Source organism: Mesoplodon densirostris, chromosome 11 (assembly GCF_025265405.1).
Source record: "Mesoplodon densirostris isolate mMesDen1 chromosome 11, mMesDen1 primary haplotype, whole genome shotgun sequence".
NCBI lineage: Eukaryota > Metazoa > Chordata > Mammalia > Artiodactyla > Ziphiidae > Mesoplodon > Mesoplodon densirostris.
The window spans coordinates 49,820,522-49,844,563 of NC_082671.1; the positions used below are offsets into that span (position 1 = coordinate 49,820,522).

The 24,042-nt window shown below is 43.1% G+C and overlaps 1 protein-coding gene across 2 annotated transcripts; it reads right to left on the minus strand.

Annotated features, from left to right (window-relative positions):
- Positions 1–3,452: 3,452 nt before the first annotated feature.
- Positions 3,453–23,407, minus strand: TMBIM6 (transmembrane BAX inhibitor motif containing 6). 2 transcript variants are annotated; one of them, XM_060112835.1, is made up of 10 exons: positions 23,300–23,407; positions 10,866–10,953; positions 10,353–10,461; positions 7,906–8,026; positions 6,628–6,676; positions 6,426–6,523; positions 6,144–6,223; positions 5,561–5,661; positions 4,741–4,863; positions 3,453–3,651 (listed from the first exon to the last, which is right to left on the minus strand). In XM_060112835.1, the coding sequence occupies exons 2-9, from the start codon at positions 10,919–10,921 to the stop codon at positions 4,767–4,769; spliced, it is 711 nt and encodes a 236-aa protein (XP_059968818.1). In that variant the 5' UTR covers positions 10,922–10,953; positions 23,300–23,407; the 3' UTR covers positions 3,453–3,651; positions 4,741–4,766. The 2 variants fall into 2 exon arrangements, with proteins under 2 accessions (XP_059968818.1, XP_059968816.1); XM_060112833.1 differs by having other exon boundaries at positions 4,788–4,863; positions 23,300–23,406.
- Positions 23,408–24,042: the final 635 nt, after the last annotated feature.

Here is a 24,042-nt window from a genome sequence, read left to right on the forward strand (position 1 = left end):
ATCTTCGGCCAGGAGGAGCCTCTTTAGATTAGCCCCTGAGTCCTTTTGAACGATACTACAGTAGTCATCTTTGACAGCTCCTTTGCTTTCTGGCATAACATTATGTTCCAGGTTCATCTTGTACATTTCCTGGGCCATTTCTCCAAGGAGCTCTGCTTCCTTTTAGTGAGACAGGAGAGAGACCACATCTGGGCATTAGTGTATAATTGCCTTTCAACTAGCCCCCTTCCCCAAGTCTACTCTCTAGTCACCTGAGGTGTGAGGACGTAAATCTGACCATTCCCTTGCTCAAGAAGCCCTTCAATGGTCTCTGCTGCCGTCAGGACAAGGCCAGCTCCTTAGCACCAAACAGCAGGCCCTCAGTTATCGTTCACCCCCTCCTTCTCATTTCCTACTGGTCCCCTCCGTAAAATTTACAACACACAATTGCACTCCCAGCACTCCCCATGCTGAATCATGCTCCTGTGCCTCTTCTCATACTAATCCCTTGACCTGAAAACACCCACTCCTACAACTGCCTTTCTAACCTCATCCCTTGTCTCACTTGACTCAATCTTCGAGATTTCACCTTAGTTCAGGTTATCATCAACACTTTTCCCTGAACCAGGAGCAGGGATGTCTCTGTTGTCCATGGCCCTGTGTTTACCTGTAAGAACTTAACGTCTGTGTGTAGCTCTCCTGCACTGCTCCGCCACGCCTAAAAAGCAGTAACTATATCCACCTCTAGCCCCAGCATGGAGCACATTACCTGACACCAAGTGGATGCCCCCATCTGATCCCCTGCTTCACAGAACAGACATCCTTCCACTTCCGCTGCCCACCGATGCCTTCCCCGCTCTAGCTCAGCCTGCAGGTCTGCTAGGCGTGGAACGAGCTGTGTGTTAACCTCTTCCGTTTAATTTGTGACTGGTGGGCTAGTTGGGGGAAGACTAAAAGGGAGCTCACTGTCCTGCTCTGGTTACAAAGATTGAGGGTGCGAAGACAGTACCTGAAACACCTCACATTTCCCGCTCCACCTCAGCTGGGGCCTCAGCCAGGAGTCAGAGTTAACAGGAAGCTGTTTACAATGAGGGTGACAACCAGAGGGCAAGCGTGACAAAATGGAGTAACCTGACTGTAATACAAATTTTGGTTTATAATCACATATATAAACTCTATGAGGACAAGGATTTTTATATTTTCACTGATGATTCCTACCGTCGAGAATAGAGCCGGGCCCAGTGGGTGACCACAGATACTGCAGACCACGATACTTGCAAAATGAGGGAATTGTCGTGCTTTTTCCATTATGCATCCCCAAATGTCAAAGCTTGGCTGTATATTGGAACCAACTACACGTGCTGCTACCATGAACCCCCTATGATAAAGGCTGGGTAGGAGGACCAGAAAAAGGCCTGGGCTGTGTATGGAACAGAGAATATCCCCAACATCTGTGGCAAGCTGGGGCTACAGACTGAGAGGCCCAAGTGGGGGTCTCTTTATTTCTATTCATACCTAGAACAAACTTAATCCTGTCCTACTCCCAGCCCCAAGAACAAGAAGTCAGACAGCACCCCAAACCCCCCATTCAGCTGTGGCCTTGAATTTCACACACACTTACACCAGGAAAGGTTAAGGAATTTTCTTTATTTTTTACAAATTAAGACTATGTAGATTCCATATATTTCTGAATCAAAAACACCTTTGTCTTCACAGTATGAGTTAGAGAATGCAGCCTGAGCTGGAAACCAAGGAACTAGAAAAGAAAGTGATAATTACAGTGATTACTGTATTAAAAACCTGTTAGGCATTTTCTTTAAAAGTAGTTTTTTATATCTTGTCATTCTTGGCACTGTTTCTAAAGAAAAACTCCTCATCCCAAGCAAAAAAAGCACAAGAGGTGGAGTTTGGCTTCAGGAGATGTAACTCAGATTCTCAGGCCTAGCAGAGAATCAACAAATGTATGGAGAGTTGCTACTGGGGGCTGAATGGGAAGGAAATCCCTTTTAGTAAATTCTCAAGCCACAGGCTGGAGACAGCAACTAAATCAGAGGGCAGCATCCTCTGCAGAAGCGAGCCATTCCGAGTCGCATGCCACTCCAGAAATCACACAGCCTGGGAACAAAACTGTTTCATGGGATGGCACAGTGATGTGGTGCACTGTGAACCAGTAGCCATTGGGTCAAACTGGGTACTGGTTGTGAACAGGGAAAGCCAAAAATGGTGTCCTACTAGCAATGAGTTTTCAATGGCTCAGTTCCCCTTACTTTAAAGCCCTGTGAGTAGCCAGAGCCACAAATACTCCCAAGGGTGCCTGATCTTCTGTGCCAGCTGGCTGTGGCAGCTCACAGGGAAGGAGCTGGTGACCCCATTAGTACTGCCCCCCTACACTTGCAAACACAGAGCTGTAGGAAAGCAGAAGTCTTGCAGGTTTGGTTGCCCAGCCCCTGCCTAAAGAAGGCTGCAGATTTCCAGAAACAGGTGAACAGACCAAAACCTGAAGTGCATCTGTAAAATGGACATTTACCTACTGCCCCAAATCTCTGGCCTGACACTACCTATTAGTGCCCAAGATCAGACAAAAACGCACCTAAGGACTGTTATGAATGCTGCCTCCCAAGCCATCACGGCCCGTGCCACTGGTGTGAACAAAGACCCACTCAGTTAATGGGGGAGATACTACTCTCCCCTGCCCCAAACAGGCCCTCATTTGGGTCTGTCTGGCAGGATTAGTCACAATTGCCTCAGAGGCTCAGCCATGCCACCCCTTCTCTATCCTTCCTCTCCCGGGACCCTTAATCACAGCCACCTGGTAGAGGCCACTCAGTAACTAAGGTAGTGATCAATTTAACCAAAAAAAAAGGGCAAGTCTGGGAACTCTACATTATATCTTGCCATACATAATCAGCCATTTCATAGATGCCTGACAAGAATTTCCCTTTGTGCTGAAACCCTCCCACCCCACGGATGGAAAGCAGGCAGATTCCGAGGGCCAGACAAGAGACTGGAAAGGGAACCTACACAAATCCACACTCCTTTCGTGACAGCAAGGCAGAAAGGCATGTATGCCAGACCAGCAGTGACTCCGGCAGCTCAGGGGAAGCAAAGCATCCACCAGAAGAGGCTTTTCATGTTCTCTGCAGGGGTTGGCAGCTCAGACATAATAAGCCTGAGTAACAATGGGACCAGCAAACGTCTTTCCAATGGAAAACACACTGCCTAGTCCCATAGGAAATGCGCATAAAGCAAACAACGCTGAGGGAAGAAGGGCGGAGCAAGGCGTCTCTACCAAACAGTTCAGGTCCACTCGTGAAGCTCAGTCGTAAAGCGGACTCCTGGAGTTTGCTTCCTCTGCGGATCCCGCTCCTCATCACGGCGGACTGGCTGCCTGAGCAGAGGAAGAGGCTAGGGATGGGGGATGGCAGAAAAGGGAGCGGGGAAGAACCCCCAAAATATGAAGCCAAACTCCAAACTATATTTCGCTAATCAGTTTTTTGATCAAAAAATTCAAAATAGAGAAAACCACAAAGTACAAAAGCTTTTCTGATGCTTTTCATTATCACAGAACACGCAACCTGTAATGTGTGCAAAGAGGAAATGAGGGGCGGAGGGAGAGGAAGTCAAATTGGGGAAGGCTGGATGGTCATTTCACTTCTTCTCCTTCTTCTTATCCTAGAAATGGAGGAAAATTACCCAATTAACTTCTGGCATTAACATTTAAGCTAAAACTCGAGTCAGCCGATACCTCACTGCCTTTGGTTAGTGATTGGAAGGGATCCAGACAGTAAAAAGGGAGGAGAGATGCTCCTTCAGTATAGGAGGAACTAAATCTTAACCATCTTCTGCTGGTGGTCTCCGAAGTTGCTACAGACTTGACAACAATCAAGGTTGAGCAGTTGTTCCTGTTGCTACCCCATGAGTAGCTAGGTGGGCTGCCTAACCACTCCTGGCTACTCACAACCACGACAGCTCAGATCCCAACCACTGAAGGCTGCAGACCAGCGGTCTACCCTAAAATAACTAAATGAGAGGCCAAGACCAAGCCAAGATCAACTTCCCATTAGGCCTAAGAAGAAAGCATAAATCCTCGGCATAAATCAACATTCGAAATAATACAGTCCAGTTCAACTCTTCATTGCACTGGGGGGAAGCCCAGGGTATCATTACATGGATGAAAAGGATGTTGTTTTGACTGAAACTGGAGGACCTCCTTGGTCCTCAGTCCAGTCGCGGTACAGACCAGACAGAGGACCACCAATCCCATCTGGTCAACTGCTTCCATCACCACTGCACCGACTCACATTCCACCTTACATTCTGTTAAGAAAGGCCTGTGCTTTCATTTGTTCCTCTACTACTGGAGTGGATGATGTTTGCCACTCACTAACCCTATATAGAATGCCTCTCTTGAAAAAAATTAAGACTAACAAATGGGTAAAATTGGCCTATTTCTAAAATATATATACAAAAGCTGGTGGTATTATATAAATCCTCTAGGATATCTTTTTGAGTCACAACTATCTTTACAACCTTTAAATTCCTCATATAGTAGACTGTTTCTTGTTGCCACTAAAGCTCTTTTCCTTTTGAAACTAATCTCAGGGATTCATTTAAAAAAGAAAAAAAAAAAAAGGATGATTTTTACTTGTTCCTTTTTCTCCAACAGCTAAAGACTTCTAGTTGAACTCTTACTCAGTGGCCTGCCTTACAGTTACCCTGGACCCACACAGTGTGAGCAAGTTCTCAAGCTTTAAGTACACACAGATGCTGAGCTCAGGAGCCAGTCTTTCATCTTTGGGTGGTGCTAACCTTCTCATTCATAGCCAGGATCATCATGAGTTTTCTGAAGAGAGTAACGAAATCTAAGAAGAGGTCAACGCAGTGCCTGAAAGAGAAGAACCAGGTCACAAACTGCACTTCCCACTTTCCTTTATCCACAAGTCCACAAAGGTGCAGAACACAGAAACCCCGCCCCAACCCCAAGAGTCAACTTCACCAGCACTCCACCACCAACTAAGTACAACTCTAGTGTCTGAGATCCTCTTCAACTCAGCAAAGCCATGGAGCATAGAGAAAAGAAAATTTAGACTCTGCAGAGGCCTAAGTCTGAACCCTGGAACTACCATTAACTAGCTGAGATTTTGAGAGGATTACTACATTAAAAAAAATTATATGCATATCTTCTTCTCATTGTTAAAGGCTTAAAGAATACAACAGCATTAAGAGTAAAAGGTGAAAGATCCCTTTCCCTCTCCTCTGCCTAGAGGTAACCACTATTCAAAGTATGGATAATTAAATACATATTATTAGTCCAACTTTTAAAAATCTGATGTCTTTCAGGAATTGAGGGAAATGATGCTTTTTGGTGCACAGTTCCAAAACCATAGATATCCTATCACGTATGCCCCTGAAGGCTGGCCACATAAGTCAGCCAGTGCCATCTGGTCCACTCTTATTCCTACCGATGTGGAAAGAAAGGGAAGCCAAGCAAAAGATCATCCCAGAGAATCAGAAAAGAGTCGTCGAAAGGAAGATTATGCCTCCCCGCTTCATACTCATTAAAGACCAGGTTTCACACTCACCAGATATAATCTTTATCTCCATTTTCAGCCTTTTCAATAATGAGCTGAGTATCAAAAAGGACAAAGCCACACATGACCACCAGCCCCACATACAGGTTTGCCTAACAAAAGAAGAATGAGATGAGGTTACCATGTGGTAGACATTGTAGAGAAAAAACAGCCATACCTCTTTCTGGCCCTTGGCCGCTTGAAAGTACATCGAACGCTAACCCTACAGACATTAACATTCGTGGGAACTGAAGCCCATAGTGAAGACCGTATTACTTCCCTAGGCACAATTCTGCACTTATTTTTTCAGGTCACTGGAAGAGCTTCAATCATTTTAACAAGGAGCCACTGCTGGACTGGCTTTAGAAAAATGATCTCTGAGCAAACCATATCCACTGCAATGCCCAACCCCTGTTCAGTTTGTACTTCCACCTGTAGCAGAAGGCTCCGTCCTGGGAGGGTGAGTAGTGAGGCTTCAAGAGCACTGCCCCACAAAGATGAGAATTCTGAGTCTATCTTGGCTAAGATAGACTTATTAAGCAAGAAAAAGAAATGCAAGGTAAATGGCTGCTGCAAAGTTATATGCAAATCTCACCTGGAAAAGCCAAATGGATCCGAAGAAAAGATTCCCCAGGGAAGACAAGAGCATCAGGCTCATGGCTGACATCAAGATACCTGTAAGAAAAGACAAAAAGCCATCTTGAGAAAAGCCAAAGCAAAGCAAGGCAATCCCATTAAGACCATTCTTTACTTTCCCCCCAAAATGAAGGCTTTCAATTTCAACCCAACAGTCACAAGTTGGAGGTGAGGGTAAAGGTCCTAGTGAGAATTCTGGCTAAAGTGGAGACCCTCTCCCTATTTTCCAGTCCACACATACCTCCCAGAAACAGGTAGCTACGGCGCCTGGCATAGAGTGCACTCAGGGTGAAGCAGGTGAAGATCATTGCTGTGCCCAGGAAGGCGGTGGGAAGGATGCTGTTAAGGGAAAAGACCATTGTATCAAGGGCTACAGGTATATAACCTATATTTAGAAGGTATATTTAGAAGGTATATTCATAAGACACTACTACCATAGTTACCTGGGGTTGATGGCAATGCACAAGTCCAGAGCAGGGCCCAGGCCAACTCCTAGAAAACAAAAAGCCACAGAACACAGCATTAACACCAATTTCTGAAGAGGATTCTCATCCAAAAGCTGATCATCAATAGCATGGGCATGCCTACAGTCCTAGAAAACAACAAAACAAGTGGACTAACGTAATTAAATCTTTCTCTCTTCCATCCTTAACTGTTTTCCAGAGAACAAATACTCGACTGAGTTATTTATGGACAGACCTGCACAACTGTCCCCTTGGCTGAAAATCATAGATGACCCAGGAGGAATAGACATTAGGAAAAATGAAGCAGGCATGTCAAACATTTTCCAGCTAAATTATAAGGCTGCAAAACTCTGAAGAGCAGTGATGTGAGACTGTAATGTAGGCCAGATCAGGAATTAGATGAAAAGGATAAAGAGCAAAGCAGTGCCTTGTGGCCAACAACCTGTAGTCATGAAGGCTGACTCCCTCTGTAGCAGAAAAGGCCAGACCGGTTCTGCAGGTGGACACTTGCCAACAGGAGGGTGCAGCGGCAACCTGTTCCAGCTCCAACATCTCCTCTACTCTGGTTTTTCTCTCCTTTTGATAACCCCACCCCTTTAGTACCTTCAAAAACTAGCTTTCCCTGATCTAAAAATCTTAAATCTCTAAATCCCTTCCTTTCTACAATTTCTTCAACACTGTATAGATTAGACGCACTCAGAACGAGTTGTACTAACTCAAATGTTGCTTTGCAAGTATTTTTACTATGTACCTTGAGACCTGTTTTCCTTAATGACAATTCTAGAAGATCTGCGCTTTTAATTCTTTTCTTGAGAATCAGCAAAGTGCCCTGTAGGATGGATCTCAATGTATGACTTTAATTAACTGTCCACAAGATTCAGAAGAGATGCTCCTATGATAGTTGCCAGTTGAGTTCAACTAGGTCAGATTCTTGGCCTAGTTTAGTCCCATGTCCACCATTAACAAGTTATGCTACCTAAGCTCTTAAACGTCATTCATTCAAGCATACAAATGCTTATTTTTGGATACAAAAGTAGAAGTCACAGACACTAGTCACAAACAGCCTTCTAGATGGGGAAGCAAGATGCACCTACATGAAATAAGAAAGCAACACAAGGCACACTCAAATACAAGATAGGATGGTACAGTGTGCCAGTTGGGGTGCATCAGAATAAATATATATCTTGGGCCTTAATCTACAGAGATACTAAAAATACAGTGTCCCTCCCTCAAAGTTAAACCAATCCCTTAACATACCTGTAAGGAAAGCAAATCCAGCAAGAAGTCCCAGTCTTTTTTGCTCAGTTTCATGGCTATGAGGTGTTGCCATCAGCCAAATCATCAACCCCAGGGAGCCCAAGGCAGAGAGCAGGCCAGCCTGTTAGATGCAGTCAATAATTAAACACTTGAAAGTATCAAATTTATTTTGCAAGAGACCTTATCGGGTTCAAATATTCACCTGGACTTCCTAATATTTGTTTCTAACCTGGAGGCAGCAGAAAAGGCAGTGAGGGCTGAGGAGAAAAACCAGAAGCTTGAAGGACAAGGTCAGGACCATGGTGGATGCTGGAGGCAGTCCATTAACTGTAACTGCCCAAGTCAAATTATAAGTCTGACCCAAGAAACAGAAAAGATGAATCAAAGTGACAAGTGCTTGAAGCATATTCCAATCTGCAGAACAAGTAGGAATGACCTCTTTTTGATCACTTTAAAACACACACACACACAAATGTATATACACACACACAGAAAAAACTGAATGACTGTGCCCACCCCCTCAAATTCATGTTTAAATCCTAATCCGCAATTTAATGGTATTTGGAGGTGGGGTCTTTGAAAGGTGATTAGATCATAAGGGTGGAGCCTTCACAAAGGGAGATTAGTGACCTTATAAAAAAGATCCCAGAGGGCTCCCTTGCCCCTTCTACCATGTGATGACACAGGAGAAGATGACTGTTTACATAGGAAGCTGGCCCTCACCACAGAACAAATCTGCCAGCACCTACCATGATCTTGGACTTCCCAGCATCCCAAACTCTAAGAAACGTTTGTTGTTTAAGCCACCCAGTTTATCGAATTCTGTTATAGCAGCCTGAATGAACTGAGACAGAGAGTAAAAACCAAAATGTTAATTTAGGATGATGGGATTATGGGGTTTTATATTTCCTTCTTCTCACTAGTCTGTTTTCTAAATTCTCTACAATGAACATGCATTAGTTTTATAAGAAAAAAATTTTTTGTTTTAAAGCAAGTGGGAAAAGTTACAAGCATTAGAAAGAGAGGAAAATCATCAAGGATGTATGTGGACACCAAAGTTCCTTCCTTCTTTTAAAGGTAGAGTCAATCCTCAGTTTTCACAGTAGTTCTGCTTTATACAGCCACTGTAAGCAATGAATCAGTGATACTGAACAAATGTTCCTGGAGGAAATAAAGGTTTAAGCTCTTTCATTGGATATATATTGTCGAGTCATCAACATAGAACTCGTGCCCAGCCGCACTGTAATTCATGCCTGAACAAAGCTTATCTAACACACGTATTTTCTCTATAAGGCACATCACAGTCTTGCACTTAGCAATACCACTCAGCACTTTTTAGCACTATGCCTGAGGCCATTTTAAACATCAAAATCACCAAGAAAAATTATAAAAACGGAGAAAATGTGGCACTAAATAGACTATGAAAAAGACACTTGTTTACAGTATGAGAGCTTGAAAGAAGGCAGTGTTGCCTTGTTCAACCTCAGCTAGAACATGGTGCAATGGACAACTCGAATTTTTTGCCACTCTGTGTATGGCTGCAAAGGTCCACAAAAGCACCGTGAGAACTGATTTTAGGGTTACAAATGAATTTTGCTGAGTAGGTAAATCACAAATACAGAATCCATGAATAATGAGGATGACTATATTTCACTATATTACTTAAAAAAACAAACAAAACAACCAGAAACCAAAAGGGCCACTTCTGCCTAAAAGGTAGACTATGTTTTAGTCTGAACTTGAGGGATCAAAGCCCTATCTTTGAGTGTCTAGAGTAATTTTTCACACAACCTCTGCCAGGAGGTGCCTGAGCAAGGGGATGCCTGATCATGCCACTCCCAGCAGGGGCAAATGCCAACACAGGTACACCCCTGTACTTACATTAAAAAGGTCACTCCAAAACGGACAAGTCTTGGTTTGTGAGCTTCAAACTTTTCGAGTACTCCTCAACCATCCCTTTTATTGCTTCTAGCCAAACTCAAACTCTCACTCAACAAAGGAAAATGAGTTTCTCCAAGAATAAAATGGGCCAACTCCTTAAAGGTCTCAACCCTGTCTCTCCTGATAATCATACAATCAGTGTTTTGTATCTAAGTACTACACAGTCATTCAGGCAAAAAAAAAGAGGAAGAAAAGATAAAAAAGTTACTGTGCAAAACCACCCCAGCACGCAGACGTCTCCCCAGTGGGTGGGGGTCTTGTGTGTCAGCAGCACACTGTTCAGTGTCAGGGCCAAAACATCCTGTTTTCAGTATCTAGAGAGGGCAGAATTGCCAGAAAAATTAAATGGTTCTGCATGTCCTGATTTACAACTGGCTCTGGCTGGGTTCAGATCCCAAACTACTGAGAAGTATTAAGGAAGGACATAGGCTTGTACCACCCTGCTGAGCTAGTTTCTTCCTAATGCGATCTGGGCCACAGCAACTAGAGGAGAAAACTGCTCTTACCTGAATGAAGTGGGTGACCACATGGACATAGGCCCCGGCAGCCGCAACAAACATACTGAGGGCAAAACTGGCATAGACCTTCTTCAGGTGCTGCTGTGTCGAGGGGGTTCTAGGAAAGAATGTTAATAATGGCCATTACTCTAGGACCAATCTCATCTCTAAGCTAAGAATAATTTTCCTTCTTCTTCCCAGGGAATATGTAAAAGTTTTGGCACAATAAAAAAAAAAGAACGCTTTGAAAACTAGGTTCACAAACAGAAAATCTTAAATGCTGAGGAAAGCCCCAATGCCCAAACTATGAACAATCATTACCCAAACTATAATAACTAAATGGCTTTCCAGCGACCACAGAGCAGCCCTTAGACTTTGGGTGCTTTTATCTGATCCTCTGGATTCTAGCAAAGTTAGTATGTTAGTTTATACGTACAAAAGTTAATACACCAGGAAAAGGAAAAGAAACAAGATATAAAGGGAAATGTAATATGGAAGTACAGTTAAGGTCAAAGCACTTACATGTGGGAAAATTTAAGGAGTGCATCAAAGTTGATCTTCCGATCAAATATGTTCATGATGCTAGAGTCTGTGGGACACAGCCTCCACTCTGTGGAATCAAGGAAATAAGAAAAGTTATTTTTTTTTATTTTTTTATTTTTTTCGGTACGCGGGCCTCTCACTGTTGTGGCCTCTCCCGTTGCGGAGCACAGGCTCCGGACGCGCAGGCTCAGCGGCCATGGCTCACGGGCCCAGCCGCTCCGCGGCATATGGGATCCTCCCAGACCGGGGCACGAACCCGTATCCCCTGCATCGGCAGGCGGACTCTCAACCACTGCGCCACCAGGGAGGCCCAAGAAAAGTTATTTTAAAGATACAAGGACACACAAAATAACAAACAACTTTCTTATGAAAAACAGCAACATACAAGTTTGGAAAAATGAAAGTTATATCTAAAATCCCACTGCCCTAACACCACCATTTGCATTTTTATATATTTCCTTCTAGAATATTTGCAATCATACACAACCATTTTAAAGGGGTCAGAGGAACCCATCTTCTTCTCCCCAAACTGTTTCATTACTAGCATTTGATTTCTATTCTTTCAGAAGATAATCTGCCCCTTCAACGTCTTTTTTTTTTTGCGGTACGCGGGCCTCTCACTGTTGTGGCCTCTCCCGTTGCGGAGCACAGGCTCCGGACGCGCAGGCTCAGCGGCCATGGCTCACGGGCCCAGCCGCTCCGCGGCATGTGGGATCTTCCCGGACCAGGGCATGAACCCAAGTGCCCTGCATCGGCAGGCGGACTCTCAACCACTGCACCACCAGGGAAGCCCCATCCTGCCCCTTTGAAAGAGAGTTTGTTTCTTTGAGAAATTCTCTATTAGCAAGCTAGTTAAAGGGACCCAGTCTTACTGGAACATAAAGCAACTTGTCATTTTTTCAAGAAGCCAGAGAATTCCCTCAGCAAAGGCACAGAAGTTTAAAGATAAAAAAGAAAAATTATAAAGCTGGGTCTGACACTAGGGCTTGCATTTTTCAAATATACATTTAGAAACTTTCCACCCAATGCAATTTAGAACTGAACTGTAAGGGAGCCACAATTTTAAAAAGAGGAAAGTTCCTCCATGAAAAAGAAATTTGTGCAGAGAGAATTTTTTAAAACACAATCTCAGAACCTTTCTTACAGAAGAGTTGGAATAGTACAAGGAATTTCTGCACACTTCACCCAGATTTCCTAAATGTTAGTATGTCACCATATTTGCTTTATCCCCCCCCATATAGCAATACATGGAGACCTTTTCTTAACTAGCAAGACACAGTGCCTCTTTACACCTAAACACTTCAGTATGTATATCCTGAAAACAATGATCAAAATCAGTAAATTAACAATAATACAATACCATTATCTAATCTACAGACCTTATTCAGATCTTGTCAACTGTCCCAATTGTCAGAAAGGGCATTTTAAAACTGAACTACAACCAGGTTACATTACATCAATACCATAAAGTCATGATCTTAAGTTTTGCTCCCTCCCCTATCTCAATGCAATCCTAAATAAACACATTTAACCTACAGAACTAAAAATCTAATCAAGAGCTTTCATCCTTCCTAAATATCAATCCTCCAGATTCTTATTAGACCCATAATACCCACTCATTTCAAATCAGCCAAAAACGGGGGAGAGGAGGGGATTAACTACTACTCACACCCATTCTATCAGCACCTAGCCCAATACTCAGCAAAATTAATCCAGGCAATAAAAGTTACAATCCCCAAACTGACTTCCCGAGGAATCCTGGGCCAGTGGAAAGATGCCATCCTTAGAGTCACAAGCATCACTACCGCTTGTTTCCTGAGGCTCTCTCTCTTATATGGAACAATTACAATGGCTGGCTTGCTCTCTCTGATTTCCTCTTTCCTTTCTCACCAACATCGCTACTCACCTCAACTGTATTGTTAGTTTTGTTCTTAAGGATATATACAGTGAGAAGCTGCAGAACCTACTAAAGCCGTTCCTCTCACCTCCAAGTCACGGGGTTCTGGGCCCTCTTGATCTAGATGGTGCAGTGGTTGCAGGCTATTGCACAGCCAACCAAAGCCTTCCGTAACCATGATGAATCCGTCCTCTAGAGAACACACTTACAGGATGGCAGAATCCAGCACCTGGAAAGTGTCTTTGTTTAAAGCTTCCATTAACAGCCTTAATGACATCCCTAGACAGAACTTGCAACAGCACTGAAGCAACCTTCAGAGCCAAGTTTCTCAGTATTCACAACAAAGCTAGAGTGCCTCCTGCTTCCAATTTCAAGAGTTCAGGTGTGTGTGGGGGTGTGTGTGTGTTAAATCCTCAAATATCCTGGGGATTATTAGTCAGAAAGGGGCAACACTCTGTAACCAGACCCCACTGAATGGAAACTGGGAGGGGAGAATGGCAGTTTGCTCTCTGGCATTTCCCAGGGGCTACTGACTGTCTCTCTTACAACTGCTGATGGAAAAACCAAAACCATCAAAGGTTGTGAGGGTAGGAACAGAGGTGTCAAATATGAATTTCTCCATGATTTAGTGCCTTGCAATTTAAAATCATTAAAAAATTAATTAAAACCAGTTTTCCAACATTACTACCAACTCTAAAATTTAAGTGAAATATGTAATCACCAAATTTTCTGGATGCAAAGGTACACAGCAATTTTAGTAGCAGCAGCTTCATGGGGAAAAATGCAATAAAGTATACATTTAATAAATATGACATAATTTCAGAACTGTTAAAATTAGAGGGGAAAAAAGTTAGGTCTTAGAATCAAGGAAATATACGACAGTTTGCTCTCGGTCTGTTCCAGACAAACAAGAACTAACATACAGATAAGTAATGAGTTAAAACTGTTCTTATAACTTTTGCCAGATAGACTAAACTTACCAGTTTTCTATCTTAGCCTCAACTACTTGTGCTCAGAAGCTGTAGAGAAAAGGTACCTATGTTTCAATGGTTCATATGCAAACTCAGCTAAACAAGATTAAATTGCATTCATAACTCAAAAATAGCAGCTCCCATACCAAAAGTATTTTCAGCCCCAGGGACAGACAGCTCTCAATAGGGCTTGAAGTATTCAAAACCATTAACCAAGTAACTCGGCTAACATTCCAGAGGGGCCCCCATAGTTAAGCGACAATCTCGGTTTTAAAAAGAAGTACAGGGAATTCCCTGGCAGTCCAGTGGTTGGGACTCTGCATTTTCACTGCCAAGAGCCCAGGTTCAGTCCCTGGTCAAGGAACTAGGATCCTGCAAGCCGTGCAGCGTGGCCAAAAAAATAAACAAAATAAAAAATAAAAATAAATGTAAAAGTACATTAAAATAATAAATTTTATGTTATATATATTTTACCAAAATAAAGGGAAAACGTATACTACAAGTTACTCAAAAATTATTCATTATAGGACTCCCCCTAACATACACTGAAGCCCATTACGGAACGGATACCAGCACTGGTCTGTCTCACCCTGGACCCCAACTCATACAGAGTTCTATACTCAAATCTAAAATAGGGAGGTGGACAGTGCCTCAGAGACTCATGGGAAATATGCCTGCACTGCATTTGTAAATGAGAAGTAAATGTTCAGGTGTTACATAACCAAATTCCTTTAATTTAGTTTAGAGACTCATTTTATGCCTTCATACTTTGAAAGGCAGGATACCAAAACTTGTCAAAATTTGTCATGCATATATTGCTCAAGCTTTGTTGGAAGTGTCACCATCCGTGGTTCCCCAGGCCAACCTCTCTGCCAGAGCCACCCGAAAACAAAACAAAAAACATATTGCACGATAGGACTTCCCTGGTGGCTAAGTGGATAAGAATCCCCCTGTCAATGCAGAGGACACGGGTTCGAGCCCTGGTCTGCGAAGATCCCACATGCCATGGAACAACTAAGCCCATGCGCCACAACTACTGAGCCTGTGCTCTAGAACCCGCGCGCCGCAACTACTGGAGGCCATGCACCTAGAGCCCGTGCTCCGCAACAAGAGAAGCCACCACAAGAAGCACACACATTGCAACAAAGAGTAGCCCCAGCTAGCCACAACTAAAGAAAGCCCGCGTGAAGCAACGAAGACCCAGTGCTGCCAAAAAAACAAAAACAAAAAAACGCTTACTGCATAGGTTTATCAAGATAGAAAAACTCAAGTAAACACATTGTTTTGAGTTAGGTATTCCTGGGGTCTGCTTTTGTTTGAGGAGGAAAGGGCAGCAGGGGCAGGTAGGAGGGGACAGATATTCTTATCAATTAACATCTCTGTCTTCTTACATATTGTTAAATCTATTGTTGTTTTCTAAGAATCTTCCTTACCCATGTCCTAAAACAAAATATTATTATCAACAGCCAAGCCTTAAATTAAAAAAAAAAATTATCCTCAATCTTATTCCAACACCTATTAAGTACAATGCATATGAAACATGGCCAAGTGGCCAAAAGCTATACAAAACAATCATGCACTTAGTATTCATTTTTTAAAAATCCTTGCCTTTGACAAAGAAAAGCTTGCTGCCTGCTGGAGCCAGCCCAGAAGCTGCCTCAGTGTATACAATTTAACAACATTAAACAAACCAAAGAAACATTGTTCACACATTTAATTAAACATTCAGTGCATGAATTGGTTCTTCATTCCTGTTGTAGTAATTCAACCATCTTGAATCCTGTTCCCACACACCCAAAGGGACCAAATTGATACTTGAGAGAAGAAAAATCTCATGTGGTTAAAAAAAAAAAAGGTGGTGGGGGGGGATTCTAATTTTTTTTAGTAGTTCTTTCTACTGAATAGTTTGTAGACTCTACAACCATGTCTCTAGCATAGTGGTTAAGAGTACAGCCTGCAGTGTTTGAATCTTGGCTACTTCCTTAGCTGTGTGATGGAGTAAGTTTCTGGCACTTAACCTCACTGGTTTCAGTTTCCTCATTTGTAAAATAATAACACTTAACATTCCCTACTTCATACAGATGAGGACTAAGTGAGATAATACAACGTGCTAAGAATAGTGCTTCGAATAGTGCTTCGTGCTAAGAATAGTGCTTCGTACATAAGACCAGCTCAATATATTAACCATTGTTTTTACTAGTGTAATTCATTACTCTCATGTCCTCAGTGCACGATTTTCCCCCTTTTCTTAAATTTTTGTTGTTGTTTATAATCATTTAATGAATGTTCCAAACACACCCTTCACAGGCTACAGGTGATGATTTTCCCTTTTAGAAGTCTAGTTTTAGGGACTTCCCTAGCAGTCCAGTGGTTAAGACTTTGCCTTCCAATGCAGGGGTTAAGGGTTCAATCCCGGGTCCCCCTGGGATTGTGGGAGCTAAGATCCCACATGCCTAGTGGCCAAAAAACCAAAACATAAAACAGAAGCAATATTGTAACAAATTCAATAAAGACTTTAAAAATGGTCCACGTTAAAAAAAAAAAATCTAGTTTTAGAAGACATTTTATCATAGGCCTAATTTACATATGCTCTGTATTTTAATTTTAAAAACGTATTATTCAAGAATTAGAAATGAAAAAGGAGGGGCTTCCCTGGTGGCGCAGTGGTTGAGAGTCCGCCTGCCGATGCAGGGGACACGGGTTCATGCCCCGGTCCGGGAAGATCCCACATGCCGCGGAGCGGCTAGGCCCGTGAGCCATGGCCGCTGAGCCTGCACATCCAGAGCCTGTGCTCCACAATGGGAGAGGCCGCCAACAGTGAGAGGCCCGCAAAAAAAAAAAAGAAAAGAAAAAGGAGAAGTAACAACTGACACTGCAGAAATACAAAGGATCATGAGAGATTACTACAAGCAACTATATGCCAATAAAATGGACAACCTGGAAGAAATGGACAGATTCTTAGAAAAGCACAACCTCTGAGACTGAACCAGGAAGAAATAGAAAATATAAACAGACCAATCACAAGCACTGAAACTGAAACTGATTAAAAAATCTTCCAACAAACAAAAGCCTAGGACCAGATGGCTTCACAAGCAAATTCTAACAAACATTTACAGAAGAGCTAACACCTATCCTTCTCAAACTCTTCCAAAATACAGCAGAGGGAGGAACACTCCCAAACTCATTCTACAAGGCCACCATCACCCTGATACCAGAAAAAGATGTCACAAAGAAAGGAAACTACAGGCCGATATCACTGATGAACATAGATGCAAAAATCCTCAACAAAGTACTAGCAAACAGAATCCAACAGCACATTAAAAGGATCATACACCATGAGCAATTGGGGTTTATCCCAGGAATGCAAGGATTCTTCAGTATACACAAATCAATCAATGTGATACACCATATTAACAAAGTGAAGGAGAAAAACCATATGATCATCTCAATAGATGCAGAAAAAGTTTTCGACAAAATTCAACACCCATTTATGATAAAAACCCTCCAGAAAGTAGGCATAGAAGGAACTTACCTCAACATACAAAAGGCCATATATGACAAACCCACAGCCAACACCGTTCTCAATGGTGAGAAACTGAAACCATTTCCTCTAAGGTCAGGAACAAGACAAGGCTGTCAACTCTCACCACTATCATTCAACATAGTTTTGGAAGTTTTAGCCACAGCAATCAGAGAAGAAAATGAAATAAAAGGAATCCAAATCGGAAAAGAAGGAGTAACAGTGTCACTGTTTGCAGATGACAAGATACTATACATAGAGAATCCTAAAGATGCTACCGGAAAACTACCAGAGCTAATCAATGAATTTGGTAAAGTAGCAGGATACAAAATTAAGGCACAGGGATCTCTTGCATTCCTATACAATAATGATGAAAAATCTGAAAGAGAAATTAAGGAAACACTCCCATTTACCACTGCAACAAAGAGAATAAAATACCTTGGAATAAACCTACCTAAGGAGACAAAAGACCTGTATGCAGAAAATTATAAGACACTGATGAAAGGAATTAAAGATGATACCAACAGATGGAGAGATATACCATGTTCTTGGATTGGAAGAATCAACATAGTGAAAATGACTCTACTACCCAAAGCAATCTACAGATTCAATGCAATCCCTATCAAACTACCAATGGCATTTTTCACAGAACTAGAACAAAAAATTTCACAATTTGTATGGAAACACAAAAGACCCCGAATAGCCAAAGCAACCTTGAGAAAGAAAAACGGAGCTGGAGGAATCAGGCTCCCGGACTTCGGACTATACTACAAAGCTACAGTAATCAAGACAGTATGGTACTGGCACAAAAACAGAAATATACATCAATGGAACAGGATAGAAAGCCCAGAGATAAACCCATGCACATATGGTCACCTTATTTTTGATAAAGGAGGCAAGAATATACAATGGAGAAAAGACAGCCTCTTCAATAAGTGGTGCTGGGAAAACTGGACAGCTACATGTATGAACGAAATTAGAACACTCCCTAACACCATACACAAAAATAAGCTCAAAATGGATTAGAGACCTAAATGTAAGGCCAGACATTATAAAACTCTCAGAGGAAAACATAGGCAGAACGCTCTATGACATAAATCACAGCAAGATCCTTTTTGACCCACCTCCAGAGAAATGGAAATAAAAACAAAAACAAATGGGACCTAATGAAACTGAAATGCTTTTGCACAGCAAAGGAAACCATAAACAAGACGAAAAGACAACCCTCAGAATGGGAGAAAATATTTACAGATGAAGCAACTGACAAAGGATTAATCTCCAAAATATACAAGCAGCTCATGCAGCTCAATATCAAAAAAACAAACAACCCAATCCAAAAATGTGCAGAAGACCTAAATAGACATTTCTCCAAAGAAGATATACAAATTGCCAACAAACACATGAAAGAATGCTCAACATCACTAATCATTAGAGAAATGCAAATCAAAACTACAGTGAGGTATCACCTCACACCAGCCAGAATGGCCATCAAAAAATCTACAAACAATAAATGCTGGAGAGGGTGTGGAGAAAAGGGAACCTTCTTGCACTGTTGGTGGGAATGTAAACTGGTACAGCCACTATGGAAAATAGTATGGAGGTTCCTTAAAAAAACTGAAAATAGAACTACCATATGACCCAGCAACCCCACTACTGGGCATATACCCAGAGAAAACCATAATTCAAAGAGAGTCATGTACCATAATGTTCACTGCAGCACTATTTACAATAGCTGGGACATGGAAGCAACCTAAGTGTCCATCGATGGATGAATGGATAAAAGAAGTTGTGGCACATTTACACAATGGAATATTACTCAGCCATAAAAAGAAACGAAATTGAGTTATTTGTAGTGAGGTGGACGGGCCTAGAGTCTGTCATACAGAGTGAAGTAAGTCAGAAAGAGAAAAACAAATACTGTATGCTAACACATGTATATGGAATTAAAAAAAAATGGTTCTGAAGAACCTAGGGGCAGGACAGGAATGAAGACGCAGACGTAGAAAATGGACTTGAGGACACAGGGAGGGGGAAGGGTAAGCTGGGACAAAGTGAGGGAGTGGCATGGACATATATACACTACCAAATGTAAAATAGATAGCTACTGCGAAGCAGCCACATAGCAGAGGGAGATCAGCTCGGTGCTTTGTGACCACCTGGAGGGGTGGGATAGGGAGGGTGGGAGAGGGATGCAAGAGGGAGGAGATATGGGGATATATATGTATGTATAGCTGATTCACTTTGTTATAATACAGAAACTAACACATCATTGTAAAGCAATTATACTCCAATAAAGATGTTAAAAAATATATATATATATATAATTGAATCACTAACTCACAGCTAGCTATAACCTGAAGGCATATTTACCCTAATGAGAGAGTAAAATTAAATGGGGGGGAGGGGGAATCTAAGAAAATTATAAACTGGAATTTGAAGGAACCTGGTAAATCTTACTACTGATTAAAATGACTTTTGTTTAAATGGCATGCCTCTCCGCTGGTACATTTACACTGTACCTCCTGTCCCCCAGGACCACAAAGGTGTTTTGAGTCAGCCTAATGACCACTAAGTGATAATGTGATGTGGTAGAGAATTTGATAAAGTAAATGTTTATTAGCTTGATGCTTTCCTTGCCACCCCTAGGAGGTAGATCAGTTTGATTTCAGGAAATCCAAGAAATTCTGTCTCGACTAGGGCTGGGCTTTGATTGTCCTAGATTTGGACTCTAGATGTCCCAGCCCATCCCTTAACTTGAACCAAAATCCCTGGATTAGGTAACCCTGAATCTCTAGGAGGCTGCCTCAGAACCAAACCAGTAACTGGAGATGGAATGCCTACTTCCTTCAATAAATTATTATTATTTTTTGCATCAAATGGACACTGTTGAATCTCCCTCTCTATAAGCACAACTGTTTGACAAACTGAATCGCAGAACGGTCCCAATGTCCTAAATACATAATCATCCTCCAGTATAAACCAGCAATCCCTGCCTAATAAAACCATATTTAGCCCAAATGAGAGTAGACATAGATTAGGACAAACAGCACACCCACTCAGCCCTCATCCTTGAAGCTCTTTTTTTCCCAAGTGTTTTGGATTCCAGTTAATTGTTCAGGAACTTTTCTCACACTTTTCACAGTAAGCACCCCCCACACTTAAGTCTCTAGAGTAAATCTAGACCCCCATCATCTAATCAAGTGTTGCGACCACAAATCAGCATTCCCCAGCTGGCTCAGAGAGGAGCCTACCTTAATAGAGGGTCACTGAAGTGGCCCTAAAAGCCAGTCTCTACAGTTTTTCTCTCCTTGGTTCGAATACTGTTTTTGAAAACAAAAATGAGTATGTATAATATAAAAGCTACTTCATGAAATTTGGTCAGAAACTCTAGAGGAAAACAAGGTGGAGTAAAAGACACTTCTAGCAGATTCTACCGCCAAGTCAAAGTAGCAAAGGAAAATTTAGCAGGATAGTGCATCAAGAGAATATTCAGTGTTTTCCCAGAGGAGACTAATACCCTTGGGTAGTTTATGAAATAAAGTGAAACTCTTCAGGCTAGCAATAGTACCTTTTATAACAATACCACTGACTGCATTTATATGAAATTAAACAAATTTCAAAGTGTTTTATTATATACACTATTCCCTTTGATCATCACACACATGAAGAAAGGGCAAGAATGATTAGTCCCACTTTAAAGATTAAAAAGTAAGTTCAAAAAGGCAGCATAATAGTGGCACGAGCACTCGATTTGGAGTCACAAGTCCTGCCATATTCTACCACATAACTTTGGGGAAATCATTTTACCTAAGGTCATCTAGGCTTCCTCATCTGGAAGGATGATTAGCTAACACCTGCTCTACTAAGCTCATTGAATGCCAATAAGAAAACCTGTGTGAAATTACTATAAAGTCCTAAACACTTTACAATGGACATTAAATGGACATTAGCACTGACCAACATCAGAGAGTTGAAATAAATTGTAGAGCCACGGACTTCCCTGGTGGCGCAGTGGTTAGGAATCCGCCTGCCAATGCAGGGGACACGGATTCGAGCCCTGGTCCGGGAAGATCCAACATGCCGCGGAGCAACTACTGAAGCCCGCGCGCCTAGAGCCCGTGCTCCGCAACAAAAGAAGCCACCGCAAGGAGAAGCCCGCGCACCCCAACGAAGAATAGCCCCCGCTCGCCGCGACTAGAGAAAGCCCGCGCGCAGCAACGAACACCCCTAATGCAGCCAAAAATAAATAAATTCATTAATTATTTTTAAAAAAACAGTAGAGCCAGAAATCAGGTTAGGGGTCTTCTGACCTCTCAAGCCTGGTGCTCTTTCTACTATTACACCTTACAGCAGAAAAGCAAGTTTTCCTTAAAGCAGTTTCAGCTATAGGTCAAGAGAAATTGTAAAACAACAACAACAAACATATTTTGATTCCTATTATACTTTTCTGCATTTTTCAGCATTTCTAAGTACGAACCATATGCATAAACCAAGAAAAGATGTGGAAATGCTGACCAAATATCTGGATTAATTTTACCTTTCCTTTTTAGGAGAGCGAGACTTCACTGGATCAATAGTGGGGAAGGGAGAGAAGGGAAGAAAGAGGGTACTAAGCCAGGTTTCCACAACAAAATGAATAATGGAATTAGGAAACTCTGAATCCAAATTACAGACTGCATTTCTCAAGGATTCAACCATTCTGACCCCACTGGAGGAAAATGGCAGAGAATCTAAATGTCAACATACTCTTGAAGCCAGGCCAAAAAAAATATTAGACAAGGAAGAATAATAAAACACCAAAGAGGGTAAATCAAATAATTACAGAAATGTGTTTGCAGAAGCCGTAAGAAATGCAATTATGAAACTTTTATCTTTCTTGAACTTAATTCTTAAACTACACATGCAACCAAAAGATAAACTTGAAATAAATAAGTAACTAGAAAAGCCCATTCGCCATTAATCTTTAACCCTGAAATTTTTGTCTATGTTTCAGGCACAGTCAGCTCTTCTAGTGATTACACATTCACAACTTAACTATTGCTGGAACAGAGACTCAAGTTCAGAAAGGGTTTTTTTGTTGTTTGGTCAATGGAAGGCTCATGCGGCAGGCAATGCAACTTGGGCTGGCACCGGGCTGCAATTCCTCACTTAATAAACACACAAAAATACCACAGCTCCAGCACGTACGTCCAAGAAAAAAAGAAAAGCAACCGCCCAACGACGCCTTTCCTGAGCGGACTTTAAGAAAGACGCCCACAAGGCCCAGGACCAAGCAAAGCCAAAGCCACCTCACCTGTCCAAAGGTAACCAATCAGACCAGAGCGGGGCTGCCCTGGGGGGCTGGCAAGCCAGGCCTGGCCCGGGTCTCTCCTCACCTCCCGCCTCTGCTGTTGGCTTCCAAGTAAATAAGGAGCCTCGCAGGTCACAGAGACGTGTGACATCACCCGCCCCGCCGTGACAGGGCAGCCTGCCGGACCAGGCCCTCCTGAGTCCCAGCACCCGCCGCTCACCCAAATGGGGCCCGGCCAGAGGACCCCCAGCAGGCCAGGGATCTGTCGGGTGGGGCGGCTATGACCACAAACCCGTAAGGTTTCGCTTTCATTCTCCTCGGAAGGAAGGTGCGGGGGACGTGCCCTGAATTCAAGGGATCAAGGCTGGGCCTGGGCCGTCTACACCGGGCGGAGGAGGAGGAGGAGGGACGCGCAATGCGGGGGAAGGAAGGCCAAGAAGGAGCCTTCGCTAGCGCTAGCGTGCAGAATCCGCGCCTCGACGACCCCCAGAGACCCCTTGGACTCGTCCCCGCCCCTCCCCCGCTCCGGTACAGTTGCGCATGCGCGGTAGTAGTTGTCGTTTTCCTCCCCTCCCCGCCTAGCTTTCCGGAGTCCAGTTGTCGACCAGGGCCCACTTTCCCCAGGATGCAGTCAGTCCGAAAACGGAGACTACTCCCACTCTTGCTCAAGCAACAACTGCTAACCCTCTTTCCATTTCTCACTCCCGGTTTGCGCAGTCCTAGCTTCAGACGTACCTTCTGACCCGCCGCTCAGGAGTCCAAACAGCTCTCCTACCACCGGATGTGCTTCTGACTCTCCCAGGGTCCGCTCCGGACTCTTTGCCTCGCGTCCGCCCCTCGAGGGAAGCCCCGCCCCCGCGTTCCGCTTAAGGCAAGTCCTCATTGGCCGTTGGTTGCACTTCTGCCTTCCCATTGGCTGTACGTGCATAAACAACGGCTGCTTACTTCCGAGCCATTTGCTTAACGCCCGTGTCGATCAAGACTCTAGCCGCCAACCAGCGTCGTAGCGAAAGATATCCGCCTTCTTCCCTCATAGTAAGAAAGGGTCGCGGTCCAAAGCCGCCTCTAGTGGACAAAAAGAAGAGGGGCAGGCCCCACCCAAGACACAGGGCAAGTAATTCAGCCTCCAATACGCGCGGTGGGATAGCACCGCAAAGTCCCGGGATTCTGGTTTTAGGCTGGTCATGGAATGTTAAAGGGGGAAAGAGATTCAGAGAACACCTAGAAAAGCGCTCTCACAAGGGCCAATTTACCGTGAATCTAGTGAAGCTTAGAAGGCTCAGCGAATCCTCCAGGAACTCGAGGAGGAATTAGCAGCCCCAGTCCTGCATCGGACGCACGGACCCCACCCTGGAGATCACCCTCTAAGCCTAAGTGGTGGTTCTGGGGTCTTGGGCGGGGCCAGCGGGTTGCAAGGACCACCTCCCCATCCACCTTGCTTGGGGGAGGTGGGTATTAGTGCAGTGGGTGGGAGGGGA